The following is a 22,337-nucleotide window of genomic DNA, read 5'->3' on the forward strand; positions in this document are numbered from 1 at the left end:
TATAAGTTAAAAAAAAAATCGTGATCCTATTAATTGATGAAGGAAAAAAAATCAGAATAAGAAAAACAGAAAACAAGAAATGAGGAGAAGTTGCTCAAATAAATAAAGGACATCAACCAAAAACTTACAGCTAAAATCATATAATACTCAAAGGCAAAAGGCAAAGTGCTTTATATGAAGAGAAATTTCATGAAAAAGAATATCTCTATTTGTAATAGTGAAAAAGTGGAAACAAGCAAAATGTCCTTTAATAGGCAAATGGCCATGTCAATGTATGGTGGAACCACTACAATATTGTGAAGTAAATAGCCTCCAATTAAAATAAATAAATTTATATTTTAAAAAATAATTGTGGTATAACTATACCATGGAATTTTACTTAGTAATAAAGATGAAAAAACTATTGATACATACAACACAGATGCACCTCAAGAGCAATATGCTGAGTGAAAAACAATCACATACCACATGATTTCATTTATATAATATAAATAATAAAACTGGAGAATGAACTAGTGGTCAGCACAGGGTAGGGCTGGAGGGGGAGGGAGGAAGGTGTTACTGTAAAGGGGCAGCATGAGGAAGATCTCTCTGATGGTATAGTAGCTCTGTAACTTTATAACAGTAGTGCTTACATGAATCCACGTATGTGATAAGATGTCACAAGCCTATACAAACACATTGTTCCAACGTCACTTTCCTGCTTTTGATATTCTATGCACAGTATCATTATAGAAAATGCAACCTTTGGGGAAAACTAGGTAAAGGGCACATGGGATCTCTATGCACTACCTTTGCAACTTTCTGCATACCTATAATTATTTCAAAATTAAAAGTTAAAAATAATGTATTGCTGCCTTCATAGGTATTGATAATTCCATCACCGGCAGAATTTAAAGAAAAGCTGGAGTACCACATGTCAGCATGATGTAGAAGAGGAATCAGGGCTTTAGAAAGTTACATTAAAAGAGCACTAGGACTTTCCTGGTGGTGCAGCGGATAAGAATTCACCCGCCAATGCAGGGAACACGGGCTCGATCCAGGAGGATTACACACGCCCCAGAGCCACAAGGCACACGTGCCACGACTGCTGGGCCTGCACTTCAGAGCCCACGGGCCGCAACTACTGCAGGCCACGCCCCCTAGAGCCAGCGCTCCGCAACGAGCGAAGCCACGCGATGAGCGGCCCGCACACAACAACTACAGCACCCCCCAGCGGCCTTAACTAGAGAAAGACCACGGGTAGCAACAAAGACCCAGTGCAATAAAAAAATAAATAAAAATTTAAAAAGAGAACTAAGTCTTACTGAACTGTAATAGTCAATGATTCAGAGTATATCATGAGAAACGCTGGGCTGGAAGAAGCACAAGCTGGAATCAAGATTGCCGGGAGAAACCAAATCATCCCCCCACCCCCCTCCCACAGAGTCCAAAAGACTGTTCTATACTTCTGTGTCTCTTTTGCTGTCTCGCATACAGGGTTATCATTACCATCTTTCTAAATTCCATATATATGTGTTAGTATACTGTATTGGTGGTTTTCTTTCTGGCTTACTTCACTCTGTATAATCGGCTCCAGTTTCATCCACCTCATTAGAACTGATTGAAATGTATTCTTTTTAATGGCTGAGTAATACTCCATTGTGTATATGTACCACAGCTTTCTTATCCATTCATCTGCTGATGGACATCTAGGTTGCTTCCATGTCCTGGCTATTATAAACAGTGCTGCGATGAGCATCAGGGTACACGTGTCTCTTTCATTTCTGGTTTCCTCGGTGTGTATGCCCAGCAGTGGGATTGCTGGGTCATAAGGCAGTTCTATTTCCAGTTTTTTAAAGAATCTTCACACTGTTCTCCATAGTGGCTGTACTAGTTTGCATGCCCACCAACAGTGTAAGAGGGTTCTTTGGAAGGATTGATGCTAAAGCTGAAATTCCAATACTTTGGCCACCTCATGCAAAGAGTTGACTCAAATGACTCTGATGCTGGGAGGGATTGGGGGCAGGAGGAGAAGGGGATGACAGAGGATGAGATGGCTGGATGGCATCACCAACTCCATGGACATGAGTTTGGGTGAACTCCGGGTGATGGACAGGGAGGCCTGGCGTGCTGCAATTCATGGGGTCGCAAAGAGTCGGACACGACTGAGCAACTGAACTGAACCGAAATATATTTAAATATAAAACCTGATGAAAACTAATCAAAAGATTCACATTGCATGTAAGATTTTCTCCTTCAAATATCTCTACTGCAAAACATAAACTAACCCAATAGTACATGTTTGTGTTGTGTGTGTTTGATGCACAGAGGAAAACAGTTCAGATATCCTATCTGTAATATTTTTCCTACAGTCATTAAATGAATACAAGAGTTTATAAACTGTTTTATGTCACAGTTTTTCATTTGCTTAAGTTAATAAATGTTTTCAATTAAATCACATACTATACAAAGGTAGTCTTCAACATCTTCATTTTAACTTAATCATGTTTATAAAATCACAGCATGTTGTAACATAAAGAGTTTTATAGCTGGAGCCACAAAACCTACATTAAACTATTGGCTCCACTCCTTATTAATTTTATGACTTGGGCAAGTCACACAATACATTAGGCCTCATTTACTCATTTGTATAAAAAGAGATTAATTGTGACATCTTACAGATTGTTGAGAGGCTTAAGTAAGATAATGACTGTGAAAATGCTTGGCAAATTATAGAGTCATCCCAGTGTTGATGATATCATAACCATCTTTATCATTATGAAAGTAAAATAACCATAACTTTCATTCTAAATAGAAAGGGAAATTTATCTATGGCCCTTTTATTTTTCCTCTCATTTTTCTTCTTGTTATTTTACTTTCTTCCTCAGCTTGTCAGGCTATCTGTGTTGGCATTTTCCAACAAGAAACACTGCTTCTGTAAATGTTAATAGGCTTGAGTGATATACAGGTCCTTTAGTCAAATAAGCTTAGAAAACTCTGGATCAAATGTAATTAAATAGATGTTTTGAGTGCAGAATTTTCCCTATAATAATGACAATACACTTCTTTACAGGAATTATGTCAACACACAGCTTCTGCAGACTTAATTGGAACACTAACTTTTCTCACAGGACAAGTGTTACAAGAACTATATTTTGATCCATAATGCTGAAACCATCCGGCAGGGTCATTTTTCCCAAGATAGCCATTAAAATTGGTAAGACTGAAGTTCTTCAAGTCAAGCAAAATTGTCCTTATTAAGGGAGACTAATAGCCCAAGTTATTACAAGGTTATATATATTACAAGGCCGTATATTTTCACCCTGTTTATTTAACTCATATGCAAAATACATCATATGAAATTTTGCTGGGCTGGATGAAGCACAAGCTGGAATCAAGGTTTCCAGGAGAAATATCAATAACCTCAGATATGCAGATAACACCACCCTTATGGCAGAAAGTGAAGAGGAACTAAAGAGCCTCTTGAAGAAGGTGAAATGGGAGAGTGAAAAAGCTGGCTTAAAACTCAACATTCAAAAAACGAAGATAATGGCATCTGGTCCCATCACTTCATGGCAAATAGATGGGAAACAATGGAAACAATGAAAGACTTTACTTTCTCGGGCTCCAAAATCACTGAAGATGGTGACTGCAGCCACGAAATTAAAACGACACTTGCTCCTTGGAAGAAAAGCTTTGACAAACCTAGACAGCATATTAAAAGTAAGAGACATACTTTGCTAACAAAGGTCCATCCAGTCAAAGCTATGGTTTTTCCAGTAGTCACGTACGGGTTTGAGAGTTGGACCATAAAGGCTGACGTTGAAGAACGGATGCTTTTGAACTGTGGTGTTGGAGAAGACTCTCGAGAGTCCCTTGGACTGCAAGATCAAGCCTAAAGGAAATCAATCCTGAACATTCATTAGGACTGATGCTGAAGCTGAAGCTTGAAAATTTTGACCTCCTGATGTGAAGAACCAACTCATTAGAAAAGACCCTGATGCTGGGCAAGATTGAAGGCAGGAGGAGAAGGGGACGACAGAGGATGAAATGGTTGGATGGCATCACCGACTCAATGGACATGAGTTTGAGCAAGCTCTGGGAGATGGTGAAGCACAGGGAATCCTGGTGTGTCACAGTCCATGGGGTCACAAAGAGTCAGACAATGACTGAGCGACTGAACAACAATAGCCCAAGTTAAAAAAAAAAAAAAGTTATACATAGAGGATATTATTGAAGGCAATGGTTTTCATGCTGCATGGAGTTACCTCAGAGACAACTATGGGGTGAGTGTGGAGAACTGAGTCTAAGGTGGTGCCCATAATCCCCACCTCATGTCTTTGTACAGGATCTGTGACTTGCTCCTCATCAAGGTGGTGGAATGGCTAAGTGGTGGTATTTCACTCTTATGATATCAGTAAAATATCTGCCTAAAGAGTCAACTTGCTCTAAGACTCCCTTTGCCTCTTCAGTGAAGTAAGCAGTCATGATGAAAAACCCACATGGCAAGGAATAGGAGGCAACCTTTAGTAACCACGGGCACCATCTGGGAACTTCAAGCGGCATCCAGTCACAAAGAAATGAATTTTGCCAATGAGTCTCATTGAATCTGAAGTTAGATTCTCCCCTCATCAAGCCTCTAGGAACACAGCCCAGCCAGCAACCTGATTGGAGCTTGAGACCCTAAGAAAAATACTTAGTGAAGCCATGCTGAGACCCCTGAACAACAGAAATTGTAAAGTGGTAAATATGAACTTGAAAGCCACTAATTTTCTGATAGAGTAAATTTTAAATTAGAATAATTTTAACTTGCATCTTATTAATGCAAATCTCATTTAATGTGTTAAATGAGAAGGAAAGGAGAGCAATATAGCTACCAAAAGAAAGCGTTATGACCCGACCCAGGGATTGAACCCGGTTTGGTCTGCATTGCAGGTGGATTCTTTACCAGCTGAGCCACCAGGAAAGCCCATCATACATACACTGATGATCTCCAAATCAGTGTACCCCAAATCTAACTCCAGATTAGAATATATACTAGGTTATCACCATCTCCATTAGATACATAATAGGAAAACCAAATTTAATATGTATGAAACTGGACAGCTGATCCTCCCTGCCCATCCCCCCAAAACTGTCTGCTGTAATTTCCTTATGTTAATTAATGGCAACTCTTTCCTTCAACTTACTTAGGCAAAGATCTCTGAAGTAATCGTAACTTACTCCTTTCTTACTGTCACACCCACCTGTAAACTACCAGAAAACTCTGGTGGCTGTACTTCCAAAATACATCCAAAATCTGACTACCTCTCTTCACTTCCACTACTACCACATTGGTATGAACAGCCATCACCTCTCATGAGCAATTGGATTAACCACCTACTGCTACTGCTAAGTCACTTCAGTCATGTCTGACTCTGTGCGACCCCACAGACGGCAGCCCACCAGGCTCCCCGGTCCCTGGGATTCTCCAGGCAAGAACACTGGAGTGGGTTGCGCTTCCTTCTCCAATGCATGAAAGTGAAAAGTGAAAGCGAAGTCACTCAGTCGTATCCGACTCTTAGCAACCCCATGGACTACGGCCTACCAGGCTCCTCCGTCCATGGGATTTTCCAGGCAAGAGTACTGGAGTGGGGTGCCATTGCCTTCTCCGTAACCACCTAACTGGTCTCCTTAAATTCATCTTTGCTCTTCTCAACTCTGTTTCCAATACAGCATCAAGAGTAATCCTCAAAAGGTAAATCAGATCAAGTCATCTGGCTTCTCAGCTCAGTTAGAATGAAAGCCAAGGTTCTTGAAATGATATACAAAGCCCTACATGATCTGGCCTCTTACTATTTTCAACCTCAGGTAATCTGCCTATTTTTTTGTTTAACTGTTGTAGCCTCTGGCATATGTAGAAGTGCCCGGAGCATAAAAATCAGTTGAATAAATTAGTTGATGAACTGAAATATCAGGTCATCATTTTCACACTTCTTTATGCAGTAGAGTCTCTTTCTAACAGAACTGCCAAATACAAAAGTGACTAAGAGCATAATCTGGTGGAAACAAACTCAGAGATCCCAGATGCTCACCCATGTGCAAGTGCCCTCTGATCCTCTTTAGCAGTTCCAGAAACACTACCACACAAATCTGGTGCTCTATTTGGCATAGTTTTTAAAACACTGAGTCTATTTTCTTTATTTTTAAGAGGAAATAAAAGACCAGAAAATCAAATAACCTTTCTATGATTACAATGGGATCACTGGAAAAGCCTGGAAAAGAAATGGGTGTGTGTATTTTCAACTCACTGTTCCACTATACCACATTGCTTCTCTATTTAAAAAAAAAAAAGGATAATTAATAAATCCATCAACCACACTAGCTCTTGAAAGTCTTATGAATTTCTTAAGGGAAGGAAATGGCTTTTTTCATCTTTGCCCCCCTCCAGTGTCAAGTAATGTCTGCTGCTGCTGCTGCTAAGTCGCTTCAGTCGTGTCCGACTCTGTGCGACCCCACAGACGGCAGCCCCCCAGGCTCCCCCGTCCCTGGGATTCTCCAGGCAAGAACATTGGAGTGGGTTGCCATTTCCTTCTCCAATGCATGAAAGTGAAAAGTGAAAGTGAAGTCACTCAGTTGTGTCCGACTCTAGCGACCCCATGGACTGCAGCCCACCAGGCTCCTCCATCCATGGGAGTTTCTAGGCAAAAGTACTGGAGTGGGGTGCCATTGCCTTCTCCGTAAGTAATGTCTAGCAAATAGTAAGTGCTCCATAAAAACTGTTTTTACTGACATAATGGGTGAAGTCGAATGTGTAGAATGACCACCTGTCCCCATCCAATACCTTCTTTGTTCTGCGGGAAAATTCTATTCAACTTTCAAAACTCAATGCACATAGCAACTCCTTTGTAAAGCCCTTCCTAATAAGTCAAGTTAGAATTATCTCTTCCTTCTCCAAATTATATCAATATCTCATATTTAATTATTTCATATATATCATACAATATTCCTCATTTGCTTACATGCTTATCTCTTGAGCAGAGTCCTACTGTATTATCTTATACATAGCACTTAGCACAGCAACAGGCACACAACAGGCATGAAATACATTTGTTTCATATTGAAGCGTATTTCATATGAAGAGTCCCTTGGACAGCAAGGAGATCATAGGGTCACAAAGAGTCGGACATGACCTCAGCGAATGAACAACAACAAAAACAACAATTTACTAAGCATACCTAAAAAGCATTATTATTTTATATATTTATAAATATTTGAATCAGATTTTAATCCATTATTATTATTAAAATTCTACATTAATTTTTTTTTTACAAACTATTCCCCCAAACTTTTAATTTACCCTTTTTTCTTTCTAGTTCTACATGCATATGTCATTTTAACATAGCAGACATAACTTTCAATTCAGCTTCTGTTTACAGAAGTTTACATTATTGCCTGGATAGTATTCTTTGTTACCACAGTCTCCATAATTATCCAAATTTCAAATAGATTTCCGTGATATGGTACTTAAATTTAACAACCTGCTTCCCAGGGTGAAAACAAGACTTGTTTTGTAACGTCTGTCTATTTCCATAAACCAAATACTTTCACTTAAGCCAATTTTGACCTACCAATACTAAGTCATTGAATGTGGGAAGAGATGCAAACAATTGGCTTTCACAAGTTGGTACCAAACAACTCCAGCACTTTATTTCTGGACAGGTGGCTTTTTTTTTTTTTTCCAGTTTTGCACTATGATAACCCTTACAATAAATACTTTTGGCAGGCATAATTGGCTCTCTATCCAACAATCACTTTCTGTCCCCTTAGAACTGGGAACTTAAGCCAATCTTGATAATTTCAGCACTACTGTCAATGATTAACTGGGAACTGCGTGAGTAACAATTATGGCCCCAAAACATATGAAGTATACAGAGAAGGCTCCTAGAAAAATTTCCCTCAGTTTCCAAAGGTTATTTGAGTACAGGATGCTTAAAATTGTTATACCCCTCTCATAAAAACAAGGGGACAATACTCAGAACAAAATCTTATTGGATGTTTTTGAATATCACCCATATGAACCCCTCAGAACTGCACTCACTCCTCAAACTGCCCCAAGTGTTGCATATTCAGTGCTCATGGCAGAGTCCTTTATGTAAGAAGTTATGGTCCCTCCCCAGGGGGCAGCTATGTGGAGCCCTCCTGGCTCCTGCCTCAACTAGGTCATCCTTACAGATCTACACCTGCTTCAAACTCCAGTGGGTTTGGAAAAGGTTTACCTGCTCAGAGTTTAATTTCTCTTCCATTATCTTCCTGCCCTTATATCCTCACAGGTATTGTTACTAATTTATCAAGTTCTAACAGTGGTACCGACTGCCAGTGCAGGAGACATGGGTTCAATCTGTGTGTTGGGAAGATTCCTTGAAGCAGGAAATGGTGTAGTATTCTTGCCTGGGAAATCCCACGGACAGAGGAACCTGGTGGGCTACAGCCCATGGGATCACAATGAGTCAGACACGACTTAGCAACCAAACAACAACGACAGTGGTCACTATAGCAGTCCCCAATGGACAGATCTGGCCTCTGGAAGAACTAAGATTCCTTGGCCTGTGGGATTAAGAACTGTCATTATAAGCCTACTGGAAGTCTCTGAAAACACCCTCCCTAACTGGTAAAGATTAAATAAAAAATAAGGATGTAAGATGATTCACCCTTATTTTTTAACACATTAAGTTCCAATTTTATTTCATTTTGTATTTTATTAAAGTATAATTGACTTGCAATACTGTATGAATTTTAGGTGTACAACTTAGGGATTCAATATTTTTATACATTACAAAATGATCAACACAGTAAGTCTAGTTACCATCTGTTGCCATACAAAAAATTATTACAGCTTTTTTTACTTTATTCCACACAGCACTCTATGAAGAAGAAAATTATGTAGTTGAACCCTGCCTGAATTCCAGATTCACAAAATCATGAAAACGGGCAGGGAGGAACTTCTGGCTTAGTGGCTTGAAGTGTCAACTAGTTCCCTCACAAAAATTCAAGTAGAAGCCAGGATGAAATTGTCAAAAACAACAAATGCATGGCTATGGAAATCAAAGGCTCATTAAAAAATTGAAAAAAATGCTACAGTTCCAGATAATAACAGAAGCCTTCTCGCCTAGGGCTGCCCCCACAGCCCCCTTCCGGTATAGTATATTTGCCCAGGTAGTCCAGTCGTAAAGAATCCGCAGGTCAATGCAGGAGACGCAAGAGACAGTGTTACGACCTCTGGGTCAGGAAGATCCACTGGCAACCCACTTCAGTATTTGTGCCTGGAGAATCCCATGGACAGAGGAGTCTGGAAGGCTACAGTCCATGGAGTCTCAGAGTCGAACCCAAATGAGCACGCATACACACAAAGGATCAGTAGCTTTAGCAGTGTAAGGCTGGCTGGGAAAGTCAGCAGCTTTGTTACCAGCAGCTTTGCACCTTGATTTGGGGTGGGATAAAAAGTCGTGGCTCTGTCTGCTAAAAGAAGTAAACCCAATAGGAAACAACAAGAGAACCAGCAGCTTTATTAGGTTAAGACTGCAGTCATATATAAGGTGAATGGCAGATAGGGAGACCCTGGAAATAAGACAATCACAGAAAAAAGCTTGATAAAATTCACACATATCACACTGATAAGGAAATTATACCATGTTCTGGGTAGATCTGGAGAGATTCTAGTAGAAAGCAAAATTCAAGCAAGTGACTTGAAAACTGGCTGAACTCTGAATATGTCCCCATACACACACACAGATTGATTAGCAGAGAGTGAAAGCCTTAAAAGCTGACTATATTGAGCAAAATTTCTGTTCAAATCTCTAGCTGACAATTAGACTATGCAGACACAGGAGTGACCAAAAAGAAGGTAAAACTATTATCACCAGAAAAAAATTCAATGACATACAAAGCACTCAAAGAGGGGGAGAGATTTTGTCAACCAGGAATTCTATATCCAAAGAAATTATTCTGCAAAAATAAAGGTGAAATTTTAAAAATTTCCCAGATTAAAACAAAAGCAAAATAGTCATATGCCTTTTATGCCACAGGATCCAAGTACCTAGCTTAGTGGCTGGAAGTGGTTCCTTAAATTTGCTGAATCAAGCAAATAAAAAGATAATTTATGGAATTTAGAAAGAGGGTAACAATAACCCTGTGTACGAGACAGCAAAAGAGACACTGATGTATAGAACAGTCTTATGGACTGTGGGAGAGGGAGAGGGTGGGGAGATTTGGGAGAATGGCATTGAAACATGTACAATATCATGTATGAAACGAGATGCCAGTCCAGGTTCGATGCACGATACTGGATGCTTGGGGCTAGTGCACTGGGACGACCCAGAGGGAGGGTATGGGGAGGGAGGAGGGAGGAGGGTTCAGGATGGGGAACACAGGTACCTGTGGTGGATTCATTTTGATATTTGGCAAAACTAATACAATTATGTAAAGTTTAAAAATAAAATAAAATTAAAATTAAAAAAAAAAAAAAAAAGATCTTCACAACCCAGATAATCATGATGGTGTGATCACTCACCTAGAGCCAGACATCCAGGAATGTGAAGTCAAGTGGGCCTTAGGAAGCATCATTATGAACAAAGCTAGTGGAGGTGATGGAATTCCAGCGGAGCTATTTCAAATCCTAAAAGATGATGCTGTGAAAGTGCTGCACTCAATATGTCAGCAAATTTGGAAAACTCAGCAGTGGCCACAGGACTGGAAAAGGTCAGTTTTCATTCCAATCCCAAAGAAAAGCAATGCCAAAGAATGCTCAAACTACTGCACAATTGCACTCATTCCACACGCGAATAAAATAATGCTCAAAATTCTCCAAGCCAGGCTTCAGCAATACGTGAACTGTGAACTTCCAGATGTTCAAGCTGGTTTTAGAAAAGGCAGAGGAACCAGAGATCAAACTGGCAACATCTACTGGATCATGGAAAAAGCAAGAGAGTTCCAGAAAAACATCTATTTCTGCTTTATTGACTATGCCAAAGCCTTTGACTGTGTGGATCACAATAAACTGTGGAAAATTCTGAAAGAGATGGGAATACCAGACCACCTGATCTGCCTCGTGAGAAATCTGTATGCAGGTCAGGAAGTAAAAGTTAGAATGGACATGGAACAACAGACTGGTTCCAAATAGGAAAAGGAGTATGTCAAGGCTGTATACTGTCACCCTGCTTATTTAACTTATATGCAGAGTACATCATGAGAAACCCTGGGCTGGAAGAAGCACAAGCTGGAATCAAGATTGCCAGGAGAAATATCAAAAACCTCAGATATGCAAATAACACCACCCTTTTGGCAGAAAGTGAAGAGGAACTAAAGAGCCTCTTGATAAAAATGAAAGTGGAGAGTGAAAAAGTTGGCTTAAAGCTCAACATTCAGAAAACTAAGGTCATGGCATCTGGTCCCATCACTTCGTGGCAAATAGATGGGGAAACAGTGGAAACAGTGGATGGTTTTATTTTGGGGGGCTCCAAAATCACTGCAGATGGTGATTGCAGCCATGAAATTAAAAGATGCTTATTCCTTGGAAGGAAAGTTGTGACCAACCTAGACAGCATATTAAGAAGCAAAGACATTACTTTGTCAATAAAGATCCATCCAGTCAAGGCTATGGTTTTTCCAGTAGTCATGTGTGGATGTTAGAGCTGGACTATAAAGAAAGCTGAGTGCCAAAGAACTTATGCTTTTGAACTGTGGTACTGGAGAAGACTCTGGAGAGTCCCTTGGACTGCAAGAAGATCCAACCAGTCCATCCTAAAGGAGATCAGTCCTGGGTGTTCATTGGAAGGACTGATGCTGAAGCTGAAGCTCCAATACTTTGGCCACCTGATGCAAAGAGCCAAGTCATTAGAAAAGACCCTGATGCTGGGAAAGATTGAAGGGAGGAGAAGGGGACGACAGAGGACGAGATGGTTGGATGGCATCACCGACTCAATGGACATGAGTTTGGGTGAACTCGGGAGTTGGTGATGGACAGGGAGGCCTGGCGTGCTGCGGTTCACAGGGTCGCTAAGAGTCGGACATGACTGAGTGACTGAACTGAACTGAACTGAACTGAACTGAATAACATTACTCCTTTGAGAAAATACATAAAGTTTACAATTAGAAACACTTATTTCCTGTTTCCTCAGTAAAATTTAGAGACTCAGGCCCCTTTCATTATCTCAAAGAATAAGATACAAGGCACAAATTTCAGGTCAAAACGTAGATATCCTTAATAAAAAAGCAAAGCGAAATGGTCCCAGGGAAATTACTTTTTTCTTTAAAAAACTCTCAACATATATAGAATAGGATATGCTGAAATAAAGTGGCTTTTACAATCATCTGTAAGAAACTCGACTGAACTGCTGACTCTTTCGACACTGTGTGCACATTCACACATGCACACACATACTTCTGAATATGTTTATTTTGTAAAATATAATCATATCTAAAATGCATTTGGTTTGAAGAGACTGAAATATATTCCATTCATATTCATTTATTCTAAACTTAGAGTTTTAGCAGCCTTGTATTCTCTGTTTTCTTTTTTTGATGCTTTTCATCTTACATAACATACATATCACCGTATATATCACAACTTGTTCTTATCATTTTGGTCATTCATTAACGTTCACAATTTTCATACATCTTACTATTTAATTCAACAATCTATTCCATGAATTAATTAAGATAAATATATATTTCAAGATTTGAACAAAAGATAAGTATCAGGAGCATCTTAGATTCCTATGTAATGAAACTTTTCCTTATATTTCATTAGATCCTCTGCTGAAAAAAACAACAGTCTTGTACTCTAGGATTCCATGCTGATTGTGTCAGGCTCACTTTATTTGCTCCTGAAAGAGATCTTAATCACACTAAGCTTTACAAAAAGAGACAGAGAATCAGTACAAGGAAGAATGGGGTTAAGAATGGCAATAATTTGAGCTGTCATTTTGCTCTGAAACACAGCTACCCATATCCCAAATAATTTCTCAAGAAGCCCTTCTTATAGATAAATCCTCCAAAGGAAAACAGACAGCTTCAAGCACACACTAACAAAAACAGAAGCCAATCCAATGTACAATTTTCTTAGATGAGTCAGTTAGCATAAATGCAGTCATTTGGATCACAAGTTCTTACTCCTGTTCCACAAAGCTGCAATTCTAGGGTGATAAAACAACGCTTTCATAGTTCATGTTTCATACTCTAATACTCTAAATCATTGCTATTTAATATATTTTGGTTTAATGATATAAAGAATGAATGAATGAATCTACTGTATACTTCTTAAAATACTGAAATAGATGCAACTTTTCTGCTATTTCAACCCTTTGTAAGTCAAGCAAAATTGGTTTGTACAGCATTTGTAACACCATTAGGGTATTTGCTCTGATATCTTCTTACCAGTTAAGAGCAATGTCTTTTCCAAAATTGTGTATTTTTCTATCCATTGAATGAATTTCATTATATCTAGGCACTATCTACTATATTCTAGTTCAATTTAACAGAGACTTCATTATAAATTAAATGTTACCCTTTACTATTTACCAAACTAATTTCAACAACTAGTCAATAATTTAATTTGCTGTTAATTTTTCATTCAATTAGCTAAACACCCTCTCAAATATCCCACAAACTGAAATTTGAAGAAAATTTTCCCTTAATATATATACCTGACATATTTCTTCAATACTAAGTTTTCCATTAAACATAATCCTTTTTTTTAGGCAAATGTTTAATACACTGTTTTATCCATAATTAACAAGAAAATATTTTTACAACTAGAAGGAATTACTATCTTAAACATTTTACATGTTGCAATTTATCAAGAAACAAAAAACTCTCCTTTATCCTAGTTGTAAATCTACCTTCTGTCTAGTCACTTCACAAATTAACTTTGAGTCAGTTTAGCCTCTTAAACAGCTTATATTTATGTTACATAATTTCAAGTCAGAAATCACCTTTATAATATGTATTTGCAACTTGATTTATCAGCTCATAAAAAGTATACTTTTAGAAAAGACAATGAAACAATTGTGCAATGCTGCACAATATAACAGAATAATTATATACCTATATCTTTGATGTGATTGATTTTTAAAAATTCTGTAGTGAAGTTCTAAGACTCATGTTACAATTGGAATAATTACTTAGCATAAAATTATTTTACCAGTACATTGAGTGAATATAAAACAAAGTAATAAATCTAAAAAATTTTACTTCTGAAAGTGTTAGTAATAAACACCTAACTGAAGATTTTTAAATCTCCCCATTACTAGACCTTATTAAAAAGAAAAATTTAGTTCACATAGTTAACAATTCCCTTCATGTTTAATTAGTCTCAAATACCATAAGTCAAGATTTTCCTCAAGTTTCTAATGTATATTGCCTATCATTTCAATAGTCTCTTTTCTTTATAAAGACATACAGTAAATTAATTACTTAAAAATTGTAAGAAACTTGAGATGATATAGGGGGATAAATTTCACAATGGATACTGACATCTAGACTCAGATATAAATACATAAAGTTGGTATCTTTGGGGGTTTGCCTTTAATATTTTAAAACACCTATTTCTATCTGGAGGTTTGCAGTCTGTCTTCCCTTCCTCCTATTCTGGTCTGTTCTGTAAATTACCCCACCTTCATATCTACATACACTCTCTCCCAAAAATAAATAAAAGGAAGCAGTTGTGTCACCTTAAAGATTCTAACGACATCAAATATTTCACAATTTATTGCTCAGGAAACTGCCATACGCATTTTTCTTGCATTTTCTACCCCAGTCTCTCAAGAATTTACACAGAAGCAAGAGACGTACAACAGTCAAACAAAATCAGTCAGATCAGGACCTGGAAGACAGAGGAAACTAAAACTCTCCACAATTGATCTTAGATAAAAGATCAAACTGCACGTCTTCTCTGCAACTGGACAAATGGTTGACAACATGTAATTTAAAAAAAAGCAAATCCCATACCCACCGAGTGGCTGACCCATAAACTGGAGAACAATAATACCAAAGAAGTTCTCCTACTGTTGTGAAGGTTTGGAAAACCACTTTAGGCTTCCCACCTGGGGACCCGACAAAGGGACTGGGAATCTTCAGGGAATCTGACCTTGAAGCCCAGTGGGATTTGATTACAACACTTCCACAGGACTGGGGGAAACAGGGACTCCAGTCGTGGAGGGCACAAACAAAACCTTGTGCACACCAAGTCTTAGAGAAAAGGAGCAGTGACTCCACAGGAAACTGAGCCAAAACTACCTGCTAGCGTGGGAGGGTCGCCTGTGGTGGCGTGGGCCAGCAGGGGCTTGCTGCAGGGATGAGAGGACTGCCAGCAACTGTCTAGAAAGGTCCCTTTTGGTGTAAACACCCTTGGAGATTGCCATTAACCTGACCATAGAGCCCAGGGCTGGCTTGCCTCAGGACACAAAACTACCAAGGAGGGAGCACAACTCCACCCATCAGCAAGTAATTAGATTAAAGCTTTACTGAGCAAGGCCCTGCCCACCAGAGTAGAACCCAGTTTTCCCCACCACCAGTCCCTCCCATCAGGAAGCTTACACAAGCCTCTTAGACTCCTTCATCAGAGGGCAGACAGAAGAAGCAAAAAGAACCACAATCCCACAGTGAATAAAATGAAACCACATTACAGAAAGTTAATTGGGATGAAAGCAGAAAGTTATGACCCAAATAAAGGGATAAGATAAAACCCCAGAAAAACAACTAAATGAAGTGGAGACAGGCAACCTTCCAAGACATTACTTTAGCGACAAAGGTCTATATAGTCAAAGCTATGGTTTTTCCAGTAGTCATGTATGGATGTTAGAGTTGGACCATAAAGAAAGCTGAGCACAAAGAAGTGATACCTTTGAGCTGGGGTACTGGAGAAGACTGGAGAGTCCCTTGGACTGCAAGAAGATCCAACCAGTCCATCCTAAAGGAGATCAGTCCTGGGTGTTCATTGGAAGGACTGATGCTGAAGCTGAAACTCCAATACTTTGGCCCTGATGTGAAGAACTGACTCATTAGTAAAAAATCCTGATGCTGGGAAAGATTGAAAACAGTAGGAGAAGGTGACAGAGATAGTTGGATGGCATGACCAACTCAATGGACATGAGTTTAAGCAAGCTCCAGGAGTTCGTGATGGACAGGAAAGCTTGGCGTGCTACAGTCCATGGAATCGCAAAGAGTCAGACACAACTGAGTGACTAAACTGAATTGAGTCAACCTTCCAGAAAAAGAATTCAGAATAATGATAGTGAACATGATTCAGGATCTCAGAAAAAGAATGGAGGCAAAGATTGAGAAGATACAAGAAATGTTTACCAAAGATCTACAAGAACTAAAGAAGAAACAGTGATGAATACTACATTAGAAGGAATCCACAGCAGAATAACCAAGGGAGAAGCACAGATAAATGACCTGGGAGACAGAATGGTAGAAATCACTGCCTCAGAACAGAATATAGAAAAAAGAATGAAAAGACATGGAGACAGCCTGAGAGACCTCTGGAACAGCATTAAATGCATGAATATTTGAATTATAGGAGTCCCAGAAGGAGAAGAGAGAGAGAAAGGACCTGAGAAAACATTTGAAGAGTTAGCTGAAAACTTTAGTAAAATAGGAAAGGAAATAATCAACCAAGTCCAGGAAGCACAGATTCCCAGGTAGGATAAACCCAAGGAAGAATCTACCAAGACACACAGTAATCAAACTGATAAAAATTAAAGACAGAGATAAAATATTAAAAGCAACAAGGGAAAAATGACAAATAACATACAAGGGAACTCCCATCAGGCTATCAGCTGATTTCTCAACAGAAACTCTATAAGCCAGAAGGGAATGGCATGACATATGTAAAGTGATGAAAGAGAAAAACCTATAACCAAGAATATTCTACCCAGTAAGACTCTCTTTCAGATCTGATGGTGAAATCCAAAGCTTTCCAGACAAGCAAAAGCTAAAGGAAATCAGCATCACCAAACCAGCTTTACAATAAATGCTAAAGGAACTTCTCTAGGCAGAAAAGAAGAGAAGGAAAAGCTCTACCTACAGAAAATAAACCCAAAACAATTAAGAAAACAGTAATAGGATCACATATATTGATAATTACCTTAAAGGCAAATAGGTTCGATGCACCAATCAAAAGACATAGACTGGCTGAGGAAATAAAAAAGTGTGCATCTATGCACTTCCACTTATCACAGCACTCTGCTTGACCCCTCAAATTGTATGTAATTATTTTGTTTGTTTTGTTAGGTTAATCATGTTTCCATTATGGCTTGCAATTGTAATTATATTTTTGTCTTGTTACTGATTATGAAAACTGATAAACATCCTTTATTATTAAACATTTTAATATTATATTATAACATTAAGATTAAAATATATCAAATAAGAAAATGTATTATGTCCACAATACATCAATTAGCCACTGAACACTATTCTTAGACCTTTTTCCAGGTAAGTCTGGTAGAAGAGATGGGAGAGGCAGGAAATACTATGATAAGTGAGTCACAAAATCCTAATAAAAAAGTAACTTTAAAACATTCTTGGCCATGATCCACAGTAAAAATATATACTTTACACTGTGAGCCTAAAGAACACACGCAACACTAAAATAATACTTTACAGATGTGCAATTCACTTTGATATTTTCTACTCTGTCCTATTCTGGTTTCCCCTTTTTTTTTTAATACCAGTCATGACTCTCTCAATGGATTCTGAAAGGAAGAAGGGAAGGAGAATAACAGGAAGGCCTAGGGATGGAGGATATCCCCCAAATATCCCACAAGGAGTAACTAGCAATGTCTGGAGATGCTTTGGGTTGTCACATTTGGGTATGGGAATGCTACTAGCCTCATTGACACTTTTTCCAAAAATAATAAAAAAAGGCTAATGATGAAAAGTCAAGATACAACACAATTCAGTCTTTCCCATATTATTCTAGTTTCTCAACAGCTACAATTTCTCCTCATATTGGAGACAATGTCAAATGGGAAAAGGTTATTTTATTTAATTTCCTCCTCCAAAGCTGAATTAAATTATGATTGCCCACTGGAAGAACATGTTGGCAGAAATCATACTCTGAAACAAATTATTAAGATGAGAAAGACTATCTAAAAGTGGTCTACTACTTCAAGTTAGGAGAAAAAAGTGATGTGAATGAGTATAGTTTCTTCTCATGCTTAAGCAGTATTACATAGGATTTTAGTTTAACTCATACATAGCTTTATATTTATGTGAGATATTTATAAGTGTATACTTCAAAATCCTGAAACAAAGCATAAGCCCTTAGAAGAATATTACATATAAAAAGCTTTCAAGAATTGGACCGGTGCATTTGTTTTGCTTTTTCCATCTATGTGGTAAAAGTAAAGGCACTGAGTTAGCAAAAAATAATATAAATAAATAACAAAATCTAAACCAAACTACTATAGATAACAAAACTTATTTTTCTTAGGTATTGTGATACATTCAGGCAAATATGGAATGTGACCAAAATAATGATAATTAGATATACCTTAGGAAGTAATATATTTTCTGGGAAATAAATTTTCTATATGATCTATGATAAAATTAAGATCTACAACTTCTCTATATAGACTTTCATATTTTCATAAACACAAATTTCCTATCATTTATCACTTAAATGCAACTTCTATGAAATAAGGCTTTAACTTGATTTTTTTCACTGTATATTCATTTTCCCCAAGAGATAACATATCTTCACCTTCAGTTTGTAATGCATTCTGCAGCTCTCATTTGTTTTTTTATTTTGTTTGTTTCTTTTTTTTTTTTTAATTGGAGGCTAATTACTTTACAATACTGTGGTGGTTTTTGCCATACATTCACATGCCAACCCTGGCATAAGGATTATTTTGAGCTGAAGATAATTGAGAAGAAGCAGATATAAGGAAAGTTCCCTGTCCTCCCCACATAGGCCTAAAAGCAGGACATAAATTCGTAAAGCTGTTCCCCTCTGCCCTCTATACCAGAAAGGACATTATTTCATTACTCTGTATCAGCCCAGAGATGGCTCCAGAAGAATATGTGTAATAAAGTTTACTAGCTAGCCCTTATCTTCCACTGGATTCCCCCTCCAAATTTACCTTCCCACAATTGGCAGCTCTAGAAACTCAAGAAGTCTCTTGCCTTTCTTCTGTCATCTCTTTAAAAACTGTATTGTTCTTTGTTAAGATGCTATATGAACCTAAATTCTAAACACTTCTTTGAGTTTCTTATAGCTGAGTGAGCATATGTATGCAAAATGCACATGATTAATAAACTTGTTTTTCTCTTATTAATCTTTTTATCAGCCTAATTCACACAAGAAACTAAAACACACAGACGGAAACAAAATGAGCTGTTTTTTTTCTCCTCTACAACTTTCAGATTGACTTTAGAAATAGGATACTCCAGGCAACCAACTGGGTTATGACTAGAATGTTACTACCCCCAACAATTGTTTGGAAAGAACATGCATCTTTATAGTATTTAGACTTCCCAATAAGGAACATAAAATGAATCTCTACTCACATCTTCTTTTATGGTGCTCAGTGAAGTTGAATAGCTTCCTTCATGTAGGCCTCTCATATTTCTTATTAGTTATTTTAAAATCACATTTTCTGTTTTCAGATCAGATTGGAAACCACCTTTCATTTATATTTCTAAGTAACTATTTTAAGTAATTATAAGTAATTATGTTAAGCAATTTAAGCAATTATTTTACCATCTAAGTGGCTCAGATAGTAAAGAATCTGCCTGCAAAGCAGGAGACCTGGGTTCGATTCCTGGGTCGGGAAGATCACCTACAGAAGGGCATGGCAACCCACTCCAGTATTCTTGCCTGGAAATTTGCATGGACAGAGGAGCCTGGTGGGCTGCAGTCCATGGAATCACAAAGAGTCGGACCCGACTGAGTAACTAACACTTTCTTTCACTTTCTTTAAAACAAATTTCAGAAAGATTGAAAAGTCAAAGTTTTTTAAAAAATGAAATAATAAAAATATGAGGAGTATACAGTTAAATATTTAACTGATTTGGTGATAAATAAAGAGTTTCTAGGGATAAAAGGATGGAAAAAAATCATGAAATATGCAGTTAGCTATACTAAATTCAGTATTTCCAAATGACCAAAGAAAATTACTAGCTCAACATCAAAATGGGAAATATATTTGGAATATATGACAGCTAAATGAGTAAAATTCTAACCATTTAAAAATATCTCATCAATCAACAAGAGCAAAACCAATTAACATGCAATAGGATCTCGGGCAGAAGCAATAAAAGGAAAGAACAGACAATTCATAGAACAATATAGCAAAACATTCATCTTCACAATCAAAATAAAATGACAAAAAGATAGTATTTTTTGAGGTCTATTCAAATGGCAAAAATTTGGAGCATTAAGACTGAAAACTCAAGCACATCTGACGGAACAGAGTGTTATAATCTTTCTGCAGAGCAGGCTGCTAATCTGAATTAAAAGCTTAAAAGATTCAAAGCACAAATAGGTATCCGTGAAATACTCAGAAAACAGGCAAAAAATTATGTACAAAGGTAGCCATTATAATATCATTTACACTAGCAATTGGAAGCAGCTGCAACGACATCAAGTAGATGAATAGTTAGTTTGTGGTTCTTCCTTATGATAGAACACTAATGCAGTCATTTAAAGCATTTCTGAAGAACATCTGAAGGCTTAGAGAAAAGCTAATGATACACGATCAACTGAAAAAAATCAGAATAGAAAATTATATAGTATGATACCAATTTTGTAAATATGCAAAATATATATGAACTGGAAGAGGGAATACAACAAAATGTTAGCAACAGCTATATCTGGCAGAAAGGACTAAGGATAGCTTGTATTTAATTCTTTATACTGAGCAATTTTTCAGATGTTCTGTAATAAACATACTGTTCCTTTTAAAAGGAAACACAAAAGATGTTATTTTTACAACTATAGCTAACAGGCATTTTAAAATTTGCCATCAAGTGATGCAAGAACATTTTCAGAAACAAAAACTAATTTCAAAAAATCAGTAGACTTTTCTTCTGTGAAAATTAATTACCAAAGAAATTCACTTTTTATAACTTCAAATTTTATTCACATAATTAGCACCATTAAAGAACTTAAAAACAAAGGTTGTAATACCTATTAAGGGACTACTCAGAAATGCAGCCTAAAAGAAAAACTCTTATTAATTACAGGCAAATGTATGATTAGAATATAGTGCTTACCTTTTTCACTCACACTCTCACTTTCAATCTCAACATCATCGCAACTGGTATATTCAGGTGTAGAAGCTAATTCCTCCTCTGAACTGCTCAATGAAACCTGGCGCATTTTACCTCCTTTCTTTGATTTATGAGGCTTTGGTGGTGGAGGTCTCACTGACTCTGACTGGTCAGAACTGAGAGAATCATTCCTTAACATTGTTTCCATTTTTTCCCGTTTCGTTTTCCTTACAGCAGAACTAGGATCTAGGTGGTGTTGTTTCCTTAGTGAGTCAGTACGTCTCACGTCTGGTCTATCAATGGGTATTGGACTCCTCCGGGGGGTAGGAGGACTATGGTTTGTGGTCCTTTGTGGATAAGAACTTGGTCCCTGAGCCTCTCGAGTTCTTTCCATTGAATAAGATCGCTGATTTTCCATGGCAGCTCTACGTTCAGATATAGACCTTTGCCTTGATGGTCGTTCCATCCTTAGCATAGAAATCCTGGAGTCTTCCAATTCAGCATTTGCCAAAGAAACATCACTGTGCCTTCTCTCATGCCTGGCTCGTGACACTTCAGCATGGATACGCATTTGTTCTTCATAGGGCTGTGGCTTGACTGGATAACGGGCCAAATTCGGATCACTTCGATAGCGCGCCTGGTATTCCTCCTCTCTCCTCTGTCTTTCATATTCATCTCTACTCTCCACATCCTCGTCATCTACAATATATTCTTTGGAATGTCTATGACTTCTCCTGTTGGAGTCCCTATAATTTATATGATCAGACTCTTCATAAAACTGAGGTTCAGGTTGAGACCTCCTATCAGCATAATCTGATGGAGATCTAGGCATTGCGCTGTCTGAAGTAGCATACTGTGAATATTCTTCTCTTTCTTCCCTTTGGTCGTATCTTCTGTTCTGATCTCTGGACACTGATGGACTTCTTTTCCTAAATAACCAAAGAAAAAGAATGATAAGAAGAGCAGAATTTAAGCAATTTCACATTTTACTGATTCACTGGAAGGTTGGATGGATAAATTCAAATAGTTCTTTTGCTTCTTTTTTTTTTTTAATTTTGAAGTCATGCCATAACAAAAGTTTTACTGATACTCATTTTATT

The 22,337-nt window shown here is 37.7% G+C and overlaps 1 protein-coding gene across 1 annotated transcript in view; it reads right to left on the reverse strand.

Annotated features, from left to right (window-relative positions):
• The window catches only part of RIMS2 (regulating synaptic membrane exocytosis 2), a 319,527-nt gene extending 297,394 nt beyond the window's left edge, over positions 1–22,133 (reverse strand). The window contains exon 1 of the mRNA XM_010863490.1: positions 21,241–22,133. Coding sequence (XP_010861792.1) covers positions 21,241–22,069 — 829 coding nt within the window. The 5' untranslated portion in view covers positions 22,070–22,133. The remainder of the gene's footprint in view (positions 1–21,240) is intronic.
• Positions 22,134–22,337: the final 204 nt, after the last annotated feature.

Source organism: Bison bison, unplaced genomic scaffold, assembly GCF_000754665.1.
Source record: "Bison bison bison isolate TAMUID 2011002044 unplaced genomic scaffold, Bison_UMD1.0 scf7180017864491, whole genome shotgun sequence".
NCBI lineage: Eukaryota > Metazoa > Chordata > Mammalia > Artiodactyla > Bovidae > Bison > Bison bison.